Source organism: Neodiprion fabricii, chromosome 6 (genome assembly GCF_021155785.1).
Source record: "Neodiprion fabricii isolate iyNeoFabr1 chromosome 6, iyNeoFabr1.1, whole genome shotgun sequence".
Lineage (NCBI taxonomy): Eukaryota > Metazoa > Arthropoda > Insecta > Hymenoptera > Diprionidae > Neodiprion > Neodiprion fabricii.
In genome coordinates, this window is record NC_060244.1 from 24,323,375 (window position 1) to 24,335,902 (window position 12,528).

The window sequence follows — 12,528 nt, forward strand, 5'->3', positions numbered from 1 at the left end:
TCGACAAATCCCGCAGCCCGATCGGACCGATAATCGACTGCTGCGAAAATCGAGCGATTTTCATCATTCTGACAAAGCCTCGATCGCGTCGATCAACTTCGCGAAAAGCACCTAGGTTTTGCTGTCGGATGTTTCGAAAGCGAGGGACGAGTTTGTTTTCAAACAGACGCGGACCGTGTTGTTCTTACCACTGGTTGATGATTGGTGCTAGCCGACGGATCCGCGACTCCCTCTTCGTCGTCGTAAGTGTACGAATCGTCGGGATTATCATTTCTGTAAGAGTATTCACCGTTGTCGCCCGTGGTGTCGTCGAGCATGACGTCGTCGGACGGGTAATCTTCTGGAATGTTTGAAACAAGAGTTATCATTTGCCGCCGACACCGCGAGTCTCCCCTAATCCTTCGGAAGTTAGTCGACACTAACCGTGACGAGTGTCGATCATAACGAAACTGCTCACCCCGTCTTGGCGATTACTCACCTTGGTATTGGGTATTTTCCGAAGTATCAGCCTGGCTTTCGGTTTGAGCGTCGTCGATAACTTGTACGGTGGAGTTGTTCAGCTCGAGGAAGCAGGTCAGTTCATCCAACGATTCTTTCAGCTGCGTGTTGTTCGTCTCGTTTCTCAATCCCCATATCCAGGCGAGTCTGCAGTCGCAGATCAGCTTGTTGCCTGAAACAATTTCGTATCGAGTGTTAAGATTCCAGAGAATAGTAGAGAAAAAACTTTGCGCCGATAATAACGGTGACGATGAGGATAATAATAATAGTCCATCAGGATCAACGACTTTTCACAACTCGTTCGAGGTGGGACGTTTACGCTGAGTATAAGCAAAGCTTCCAAGCTTCCTTGCCGTACTTTGTCGTCGTTCGACTCTCCTTAGTTTCCCGCGTCCCCGGGGAGATACAATGTTTTGGACTTGTACCGATTGCCAAACTTTTTTCAATGCGTATACTCCGTGACTAACGGCAATTGTATCAGGGGTCTCTTTTTCTTTGAAGATTACCGCGAATAATAACCGTTGGATCAATCTATATTATGAAGGGTGGAGGTAAGGAGAAGTAAGGTAAGAGTACCAGTTATTGACCCTGTACTAGTTATTGTTCTTTTTTGGTTGTATCTGTTTGATCCTCGGTTATAAAATTAACAAAAAATAAACTTGTAGCGTCTAACCTTCTGCAATCTGAAGATTTTTTTTAATCATCGAGAAATTCACAATTTGTGCCGTCAATTTATAATTTTGGGAAATAAAAGGTTTAATAATTGAGTCTAGAGGTGTCAATAACCGGTATTACTCTTATCCGATCTCATATTGGTTTTCGACTGAAAAAGTGTCCGCCAAAAATCAGGAACTCACAAGGACTCTCTCGTTCTAGGATATCTGTGTAGTAATCCTTTGCGGCACAGCGTCTTAAATATGAGACAATGAGACATCGTTTTTGAATCGGTTGTTCAAGATTTATATTCAACTTTTGAGATACCGCTGTAATTTTTTTTTGTATAATTGGACTTCTCAGGTGTCGACGTTGATGTTTTAAGAGAGATTGTGATATATAATGAGCGCCATAAATAAATAAAGTGTTGAAAATGCCTATTTTTACAGAATAAATGTAATCGTCGGAAGATTACAGGGACTGGAAATGTGAAACTCGGTAATCCTGGGTTGTCGGGCTAGCTGAAAACGAATCCGACGTCAGAATTTCAAAATTCAAGGTGTCAAATCCAATACAGTGGCCTGAGAATATAAAAATTGATCTTATTCCCTCATGTTGGATCCGTCATTTCAAATTTCGGAAACTTGTCAGATTTGGCCCGATTTTTGAAATCGGTGACCTCGAGAACCTTTGCGCATATTAACCCAGCTTCAAAGAATTTAACTGTAGGGAAAAATGTACGCTTCAAAGGGACAAGGGAGGCGTCGCTGGGCGCGATGCATGCATACATGCACGAAGGCGCCACGTTTGTACGTCCGTTCCTACCATCCAACCTACGGGTGGGTTACTCAAAAGCGGCGAGCGATACATACTTTGATATCGTCGTGAATAACGAATGGGGCGCAGGGATGGAATCGGAGCGGGCCTCTCGAGTCTTTAATTAATTGTTTAATAATAAATTATATCTCCGCGATGCAGCAGACCGGGATAGGGGATAGTCGTCGGCAGTTCGGGTGCGACGGGACTCCCGTGGGTGTTTAGATATTTATACGGTTAGCGGGAGTCCGGAGCCCCTCGGCCCCCGCTGAAAGTCCGAAATGGCCCGCGGGGTCGAAGCGCCCTCGATACCTTAAACTCCGGATAAATCTCGCAGCTTCCGCGGCTCCTCGCCGTGTTTATGCGAGCCGACAGCGAAAGACAACAAAGGTAGGCACGCTTGCGTTTTTTCATCATCATCCCCCGGGATCAAGCGGCGTTGCGCGTGCCGATGTGACGCGTCGCTTCGACCTCGGAAATTATACCTTATCCGTCGAAATTGCGGGGCGCGACGCGAGGAATTCTCGCACATGTGTTTGGGGATTCGAAAGATACGGGGTACGGTGCGTCTTTCACCCCTCTAGCTTCCGTAAGTCGCCCGTAGCTTTTTAGAGTAATTCACTTTGAATTCCTCCTTTCCTGCTTCCTCTTCCTTTCTTCCTTCCTTTATTCCCGTGCAGTTTATACGCCGCGCGGGATGCGTTATACCCACTTCGTGAAAGAATACCAAATGGTTAATACCGTTTTCTCTCTCTCGAATCCCCCCCCCGTCGACCCCTTCAGACAGGGGACTAAAATGTACTTTGAAATAATAACAGACCCCGATGCACGAGAGAGCCTCGACTCTCCTCTATACGTATAACGTACGCTGTACGCCAACCTACGGTGGTAACAATGTTACGCGTGTGCGTTTCTGTATACGTACACGTATCTGTATGGGTGTATATGAGAATGTATCCAGTGAGTATATCTAGCGGGGAAACAAAAACTTTTCATAATTTATTTAAGGGGTAATTTCAGGGACCGTTGAAAGCCAATACGTGTCTACAGGCTTTCCCGCACGCGGCGAGCTTTCCCTACTTTTATCCAGTTATTTTTTCTTCTCCTTATTTTTACGTTCACTTTTCATATGGTTTTTTATTTTTTATTTATTTATTTTTCCTTGCGTCGGGTTCTTCGATTCCGTTTTTCTTTCAAATTATCTTCCGCTTTGCTGCGCGTCCACGCAAAAGTATAAAATTGAAGCGACGATTGACGGTCTACGCATGCGTGGTATAATCTCCGTTAAAATGTTATTATCTCGCACGTGTATACGTATGACGCTGCGCTTGATGGAAGAACGAGATATGAAAGTTAATTACACATCCCTCGATCGTGTGCGATACGTAGACACGGGTCAGTTTGAATTGGGTGTAAAGACGGTAACCTATGTCGAAAAACGATGCATGAATGCAGAAATCTGTGTGCCAATGTAACGCGTACGTAACAGGTCCGAGCGCTTTTCGACGGGGAGCTGAATCGTTAATTTGTTTCGATTCGGTATAGATTCAGCTGAACTCCGAGAGGTATAAATGACCGCAGAGATATCCTATACAGGTATTGATAATTCGCGTATAAATGTATAACAAATAAAAGGAGATGACGATTTTTGCTGTTGAAAACGGAATCCTGGACGTGTGCTTGGAATAGCCGAGGCGCTCCAGGTTGCGGTGGAATCTTTAGGTTCTACACCCGGGAATTAATTAATTACAGTAATGCCGTCAATTAATTATCCGAAAGCCGGGAGGTGCGGGGTTGTGGGGGAAAAAATCACAACGCGGCTGACTTGCTCCCCCTGAACGCGAAAACCGGATGAAATTGGAGCCAGGAACCGTGAAAACTGCGGGGCCAACCGTCTGGTTCGAAACTCTCGCCTCGCCTCTCTCTCGGCTTCCATCCCGTTTTGCCGGTAGACTGTCGAGGCGACGGTGAATCCCGTATCCCGAGGGGACGTCTCCCGGGTGCTTGCCGGGCACCGGGACCCTGCATCGTGGGCGTGTCCCTGGGATATTAGGTTTTAATCATTTAGGGGATGAAATTTTAGGATGGAGGCGTGGTTGTCTGCCGCTCTGCCGGGAACACCCCTTCCTGTTTTATCATCGACGGAATGCAAACGTCATTTTGGTCACCTTCGACGCAATGCGCTTTGATCGAATCATTTGCAAACCGTCCGCACGCAATCAGGGATTCACGCCGGGTCAGAAATCATCGTGCGAGTCGACGTCGAAAAACGGCACCGAAGGGCCGAAAATCGATTTTACCCTTACAATCAAATTTCTACGAATTTTCCGTACACGAGCGATACCGGTTGGCTCTGATGTAAAACTTATACATTCGGATAAAAGTTTGTCAAATTTCACGCGTAGCGTATCAAAAATTTATTAGGTAGAAACAAGGAGAATAATTTAGGCAGGAAAGAAGATAAAACAAAAAAAAAAAAAGAAACAAAACTGCGAGAACAGTGGATAAAATCAGAGTATTATTCACAGGTGGCTACTAAATTTCAAAGTCTAAATTATTGATGTACGTAATTGAAATGCACGAGAATTGGCTACGTTGCGAATGCCAGAATTTATTATGGTATAAATTACGTGGAAACGCGGAATGAAGATTGATGGAAATGTGGGATTCGAAAAAGAGTCTAATCATTTCAATCTTTGCGATTGATAATAATTATTACCTATGTAACCAGCATTATAAATCAATCACTTTGCAATTTTTATACACGAACACAGAAGGCGCGCCTATCAGTTGTCATTTATTAATTCTCTACATACGTTTGCATCTTCTAATGCAAGCATTTACATCCGATAGACGATACAAATTTATAGAATGAATTTAATGTTGCAGGCATCAACGCGTCCGTTTCTTCAAGTACCAACGATAAGCTGCAGCATGGACACGAGATCCTGAGAGAGCATTCAACCACCTCATTGCGAGCAAAGTGGTAAAAGTGAGTCTCGAATATTATATTTACCTCCACGCGTATAATATATAATATACACATATATACTTATATCCATGGTACCGTGAAAGGCAATCAAGGAAATATTAGCAATGGTGTAAACCCACAATATTCGCGAAAATGAAATTCACACCAAAGTGGCAATTCCGCACTCCCCGTAGGCATCTTACTTACACTATACGTATACTTTCACTTTCTTAGGCCCGCGACAAGTTGGAGAGGAGTGATAAATATTTCCTCCTAACAACGTCATCCCCCGAGGTTAAATTTCATTTCTGAATATCTCCCCCACCCTCCACCCTCCGACCCCCCGATCTCTCCTCGTTCGACGCACAGGGTTGCACGCTATACGTATAACAAGTATACACATATATATATATATATATACATAGCTATAGCACGGCGCAGATAATACCGATTGCACCTTTATCCCCCACCCTGAGGAACCTGCGCGTCTCCGACATCTAATGTCACTCATCTGATATGGTATTCACCCCGAACTCGGGCACTAAAAGCCAAACTCAGTTACCTTAACCCCCTTTTCCACCCCTTTTCGACCGGCGTACGCTCTGCGGAAAGTCTGTACATATGCGTGTGTGTGTGTGCGTATATATAGGTATATGTAGAGCTAGCTAGGCGAGGCTCTTGCATCCCTCCGATTCTCCGATCCCTCCCGTTGTTCTAGCCTGTTTTATTTGTCTACGGCCCCGTCGCATCGGTGCATAATACCATGACTCTCGGTCTCCTCGTAGCACCGATACGAACTATTCGCGAAAACGGGAAAATTCTGCGATGTGTTCGTACCTTGAACGTGACCGACGCACGCGTTCTTTTGGGAACGTGGCGTGTCTTTTACTCCAGGGACAAAGTTCTCACGGCGTTCTCTCATCCCGAGTCACGACGCGTCCGCGTCCCTGCATATTTCTCTCAAACTTTTATCCTGATCCATGCCTCGCGCTTGTTCGTTCCCATCGCTAGCGCGTCCGAGGGACGAAACCGAAACCCTCTTTGCCTCGACTTTTGTTTATACAAAATCCGGCCGATCCCCGACGTAACGCGGGTATCGCGGTATCACGTCCAATTTCAGGGTTTCGGCTGACTTGAGACTTTTCCGCGGCGACTTTAGACCCCTGCCAATTTAATCCGGGACTCGCCATCTTTGTTTCAAATGTCTCAATCAGATTAACCCGCATGAAATGTAAATTCAAATCCGGTATAAGGAAAGCCTTTCTTGCTTTTTTTGTTCCCTTCTCACATCGCTGAGGAATTTTGCATTCGTACAATTCTTCGATCTACGGATAACTGGTTTTATTTGTTTTTTAATTTATTTTTTTACTTTCCGCCGGCACGGCAGTCGAATACACCGAGCTACTCTATTTTTAAACAATTTCCCGATGCATTATCGGCAGCAACGTCGCATCCTTTTCGCTTCGTCTTCCGGCTACTCGAGCCATTTAATAGCTTCCGCAGAGTTGCTCTTCCGTTTGTTATATCTTCCATTTTCCAAAGTGCTCCGTTGTCTCTTCATTTCTTCGTCCCGCAAGATGCATCTGCATTTTTCTTTGCCCAGCCATCCAACTTTCTCCTCCTCGTTGAGACGGAAAAAATGTCTTTGCAGAAATTTACACGCTGCGTTAAACGCGCAAGTTTTTCCACGCGGCAGAGAAAATTGCTACTAATTACAAAAGTCGGAGAGATGGAGGGAAAGCGTTGACTCGGTAATCGCGCGTGCAAGTTCGCTCAATTTCAACCGCGTCTTTCATGACATTACGCAGTTATACCGTTTCGCGGAATCGGGATTATCTTTCTTGCGATCGCGGCTCTACCGCCAGCGACTCTTGCAGACAGACTCGGCTTTTGTAAAGTGCCCGGCGATGGCGGCTCCTTTGAAAAATCGCGGCGAAAAATCAAATTCGCAACGCTGTTCGTCGACCCGTAGAAAGTTCAAGTTTTCAACCTTTGCCGCACGCTCTTAACGCTCCTCCGTGTAACAGAGAATATCAGAGTCCAGGTCGCGGTTCCGAGGCTCTAACTTTTGAATTATGTCCTGCGCCCTTCGCCACGTGGTTTTGTAAAGACCATACGCCCGGTACGACCGCACGCTTCGTACTGGACGATAAACTTTGAAGCGAAACGCGGTGTTTTAAGGTTATTTGCATTTAATATGAGCCTCGTCGGGACGCGAGCAAGAAATACAGACTCACCTACCTGCCCGCAAAAAATATCGATTTCTCAATTAACCGCGCCAACTTTCGAAATAATAACCCTTACCATATTTTTCATCGAAATACGTAGCTCCTGATAAAAACTACCGCTTCTGCTGCTGCGGCGCCTGGCTTAATACAACGTTTCTCCATCTACGTATGCAAATTATGAAATCCTTGCTTGAATTTGCCGGTGTATCATTTGAATATTCCCGCCGGAACTTGTACGTGCTATATATATATATATATATATATATATGATGAAAAAGCTAACAGTTGGAAAAATAAAAATTATTCAAACCGTTAAACTACAGCCGGCCTTTATTTTTCGATGTAAAAATATCAAAGTTAAGAATTTTCCAAACCCGTTTTCAATCATCGTTTTGCCTTAAGGCATCTTTTATAAGGTTTAACCGTTGAATCAGATGCGATTGAACTTTCGGAACCAATGTATTTCCTACGCATTGCGGATATTGCGAATAAAAAAAATAAAATGTTGTAAAATCTTCTCGTATTCCACCGCACCCGTAACGATTTCCTCTTTACGAGGAAATTTCGTCTTTGTTTACTTCCACCGTTTTTCATTCTAATTTGATATTATAATTCAAGAGGTTTTCGAGCGGATTTAAATGTTAGCGCGCAGAGTTGTAACTCGTACGTCCCCCATTTCCCTAATTGCGCGGTATCTTCGGCTGTGTGTAGGTATACAGTTAACGGCGAGACGGATAATGGATCCATTAATTATTAATCAATTAAAATAACGAGTAAAAATAGTAGTTCGTTATCTCAGTAATTATCGAGCGACCAGATTTTCGCTGTTGGTATAACGAATAATTTGCAGAAAAAGTTAGCTGACAATTAAAAAGTTTCATAATTATATAATCAATCGATTGATCGCGCGGGCACGTATACGTATATATACGTGTGTATAATGTATTATATATATATATAGAAGAGCAAACAGATTCCTCGAGCTTTGCAGGAAGCTCTACCATGCACAATTCCCCCAACCGAGCTGGCTATGATATTTCATATATTTATCAATTTAATAAAGTGCTTTTAGCGAATTGGCTAAGGGTCGTTTATTTACCGCTGTGAATCATCGCCGGATCGAACTATATCACAAACGAAATGTATAAGATACGTGTTATTTAAGCAACACCGCGGCATTTTCCAGAGCCTTCGAGACACGCGAATAATCAAGGGTAAACGGCGATACTAGTTTGTAGAAATAAATTTTTACGTGTGCCTCGACATAAAGTTGAAAACGATTCGCAACGTTCGATGGGTGAATAACTATTTCAATCTGCAATCGCGCGTGCACAGCGATTCAAAATTTGATTTCGCGGTAGAAACAGCTCTCCATTAATTGTTTTTAACCGCGCAACGTCCGATCATCGCTTCGTTGCTGCAGCTGCACTTTTGACGCTCGATACAACAGCCCGGCACATAAAATGATGATCCGAAAATTCGATGAGCGGAATTAAGTTTGCTCGACTCGATATCATCTCCGGCGATCAATCGCGTTTCGGAACGTTTTTTTGGGGCGATTATCTTCCGTTTACGTTGTTTCGGACTCCCGGTGCTAATTAAACGGAGGAGAAGCAAACGGAAAAGGGACGGAGAGAGCGAGGTTGGGGGGGGGGGGGGTAAACAAACGCAAAGGGACGCGCGACCGGACAACAAATCAAAACGTCCGGGTCCTGTTATGCAATAATAACAATTTACCCCGGGGCCCCGAGACACCGGGGTTCCAAAACTTCCCAGGTATATGGGTATATGATTAAGGCCCCATTGGCCAACCTGGGGGATGTTTTGGTTTCATTATGCCAGACATTAGCCGGCAGCACTTCAACTTCGGGCTTTAACGCAAACTCTTGGCAAGTACAACGCGCAGCGTACACACCGAGGCAAGGACAATAATTCGGCTGCCCGGATCCGGCGCGATAAATTCTGATATATACATATTCATATTCCTGCAACCCTTATGAAATAATCATGGATACATAATCCCGGGGGACTCGGGGCACCGAAATACCAAATATTCTTCCCTTCCATGTTTCCTTCAGATGTTTTCCTTAATTCTTATTTCAAGAACCTTCTCGCCTCGTTACGCCGATCGAATTGCCTTCCTCCTCTCGAAATTTTTTTTATATTTACGTAGGTGTACGCGCAGCCCGGTATCGGGCCTATTATCAACTTCGTCCGGGATTTATTATCGTCGTTTTCAAAGCACCCGAACGGTACACACGACGTACAATATCGGGGGTGGATATGTTTGTACGTTTAATGCGTTAACAATGCCCCTCAGAAAATATGAAACGTGTTTGGTTACACCCTTGCCTGTATATACATATCCGTAAACGTATTATACTCCACCACACATGCGTGCCCCGGAGCTCTGTGCAGCCCGGAACGCAGTGGGCGGTCCATTATATCAAGTACCAATGTGATTTATGTACATTAATATGTGTTTACTCGTTCTCTTCGAGTAGTCTCGAATGGTTTTCCCCCGAAGCTAGCCTAGGATTATGTGCGGTATCTCCGTCGACAGACGTGTTTCATTCCCAACGAGTCCTGTCGGGTCGTTAGTTAGAGCAGGGCGAATATATCTATCGCCATATCTCAACAACCTGCCGCTTATCAGGAGTTTTCCGAAGAAGTTTTCCGAGAATAACCCAATGATCGGGAACGGTCTGCTATAACGTAGACGTGGTATGTACGTAGCTGTGAATTCACGAAAATCTCTTCCTTATTCATTATTACATTTTGAACGTTCGTTTACACAAGCTCACTTAGGAACGGAGGCTGGGTTTCGGATATTTTGACATCCCTTGCGAATTCTCTTTCCTCCGCGTTATATTTTTCTCTCCTTACCCAAATCTTTCGTTTCATCGATGTAGCTACATATTATATAAATACATTCATTCCCTTTATATTCGCAAAGCTCGAAAGAAGAAGCTTTTCACTTACTCCGTACGCCCGTAAACGTGTTACACGATACAACGAGTGAATCCCATTATTTACGACAGAAACAAATAAATTGGAAAATCCTCAGCTTCGGCGTAAAAATTCTTGTCGAAAAATACAAGTCCTTTCATTAACGTCACGTCGTATACCAAACCCCGACCAACTTTTGTGCGATAGCAAAAAAAAAAAGAAGAAAATAGACAATCCCGGATCCTCTGCAGCCTCATACGTATGATACATGCATGCGGTACATATAACGTATGTATTTGAGAAAAGTATGGGTGCATTCCCGCGGTTACTTTGCTCTGCTTGTATTACGTTCAGCAATATACTTTCCATACATGTATGTATAACATACAGGCGGTGTGCTTTATACTAACGCGGTATGTTGGCAGACGGAAAACTCGACTAAGTTTCACACATTGAGTACGGAGGCGCACGAATACACGATATAGCTAGGCTCATCGTATAATATTCCGAAATGGATTGTTGGAAGAGGATTATTTCCCTCTCTCCTTTTCACTCTCTCTCTCTCTCTCTCTCTCTTTCTATCTCTCTACGATACGAGCTTGCAGGATTTTATTGACGCGGCTTTAGGCGGGTTTAACTCGTTCGCAGTTTCCGAGAACGCTCGGCTCCGGCTTTCCATCTTCTCTTTCTGTATTTATCTCTTTCTCTCACTCTGTCTTCCTCGATTTAGTAGAAAATGTGCAGCGATGATCAGCAGTCGCCGCGGCAGCCGCGTGGAAGGGAACGAGTGAAAATGATCGGACGAAAATTGAAACGAAACATCCAAACGACACGATTTACCGCCCAGGTTAAATTTTCGCGGTGTGCAGTAAAGCGGATAAAACTACGCAGGTATGCATGTATTATATATACCACCTAAATGGCCGAATCAAATAGCGTCCGAGTCTCGTTTAACCTCTACACGTACATGATACGAGCAAACTCGTAGTCCGAAATGCAGGCGATCGCAGTAACGCGTGCACATCGCGCTGTATGGAATGACGAGTTCCCATAGAGTTAGACAAAAAGAAAACCAGCTCCGGCAGCAATCAAGACCCTGCAGTGTATCACTCCCCTGACCCTTGCGCCGCGTATTTACACAGGAATAATACGCGTTATAGGATTAAGTCAAAACATCGAGCCGGATCGACAATGTAAGGAGGGAGAAGGAGAAGTAAAAAAAAAAAAAAGAAAAAGAAAAAACGAATAATAATAATAATAATAATAATAAAATGGAATGTAAGGGGGGTTGTAAACCGGACTCTACCCCATCGAATTCGGAATCAACCCGCCATTGTTCACCCGTAAATATGCGTACACGCCATACACGTATAACGCATACGTGCGAATACTGGCCGTGACGTATTCCGTATCACATGGGTGAACCAGGCTGAAGCGAGAGGAAGACGGACATTGACAAATGTCGAATGAGACGCGCGTGGACGCGTGCACTGCAAACTGGGTGGTGAGGATCGGTTTAACCCTTTTCAAAAACGTCTCTAGCATCTAGGGTATTAGAATAGCGCGGGGGGCATGAATTACGAACACACGGACACCGATTCGTGTATATTTTGGTTTAGACCGGGTCGGGTCACAAGCGATTAGGGAGGAGGCTGGATTTTAATCCGGAAAAACGGTTCTCTTCTGCCGGTGCGTGCGTGCAGTCTAGCTCGGCAGATGTTGGGCGTCTCGACGTCGTCGCCGAGTGCAGAGATCCCATGGTGGTCCGTAACCGGGAATTTTGTACACTGCGGTGAGCTGCACTCGTGGCTTAGTGACGTCATCCATTGAGTCCGTGGAACGCCGTTTCTTTTTCCTTTTTCTCGTTTTTTCTTTTCTTTTTTTTCTTTTTTTTTTTCATCCTCTCCTTCCCGGCCGTTTTTCATTGTTTTAACCCGAAACAATGCCGTGGCCACGCGAATCGTGATTCGCACGCCACATGTCACGGCTTGTTCTCCACTCCGCGCCGCGTATAGCAAACGTGTGCAATGTGCATACACGTACGTACGTTATAGGTGGATGCGTGCGTAGCTACGTAGCTACGGGTGCAATAAAAGCATACGTGCGTAAAACGAGCGTTGTTGCGTAGGCATCGTGGGAAATTTTTCACGATGCGTCAACGCCAAGACGAGAGTCACAAATGTTTGTTCTAATAACCCCCACGCGACTTGGACCATACGCGGTGTGTTTTACTAATTCTTACAATTTATTGTCTCGGTAAAGTTTTAACGACCGTTAGGTTATATCTGGAGAACGTGGAAATATCTGTTCAATTGTCTATTCCTCTCTCCTTCACTCTCTCTCTCGCTCCTTCTTAATTCTTTTATTGTACAGAATGCGCCTCGGGTTATATACCCTGGAATTCTAATCATT

General features: G+C 44.5%; 1 protein-coding gene across 1 annotated transcript in view; it reads right to left on the bottom strand.

Annotated features, from left to right (window-relative positions):
• Nucleotides 1-12,528, bottom strand: part of LOC124185862 (connectin) — a 32,685-nt gene that overhangs the window by 2,791 nt on the left and 17,366 nt on the right. The window contains exons 4-5 of the mRNA XM_046577046.1: nucleotides 479-670; nucleotides 189-340 (exon numbers count right to left, since the gene is read on the bottom strand). Of these exons, the coding sequence (XP_046433002.1) occupies nucleotides 189-340; nucleotides 479-670 (344 nt within the window). The remainder of the gene's footprint in view (nucleotides 1-188; nucleotides 341-478; nucleotides 671-12,528) is intronic.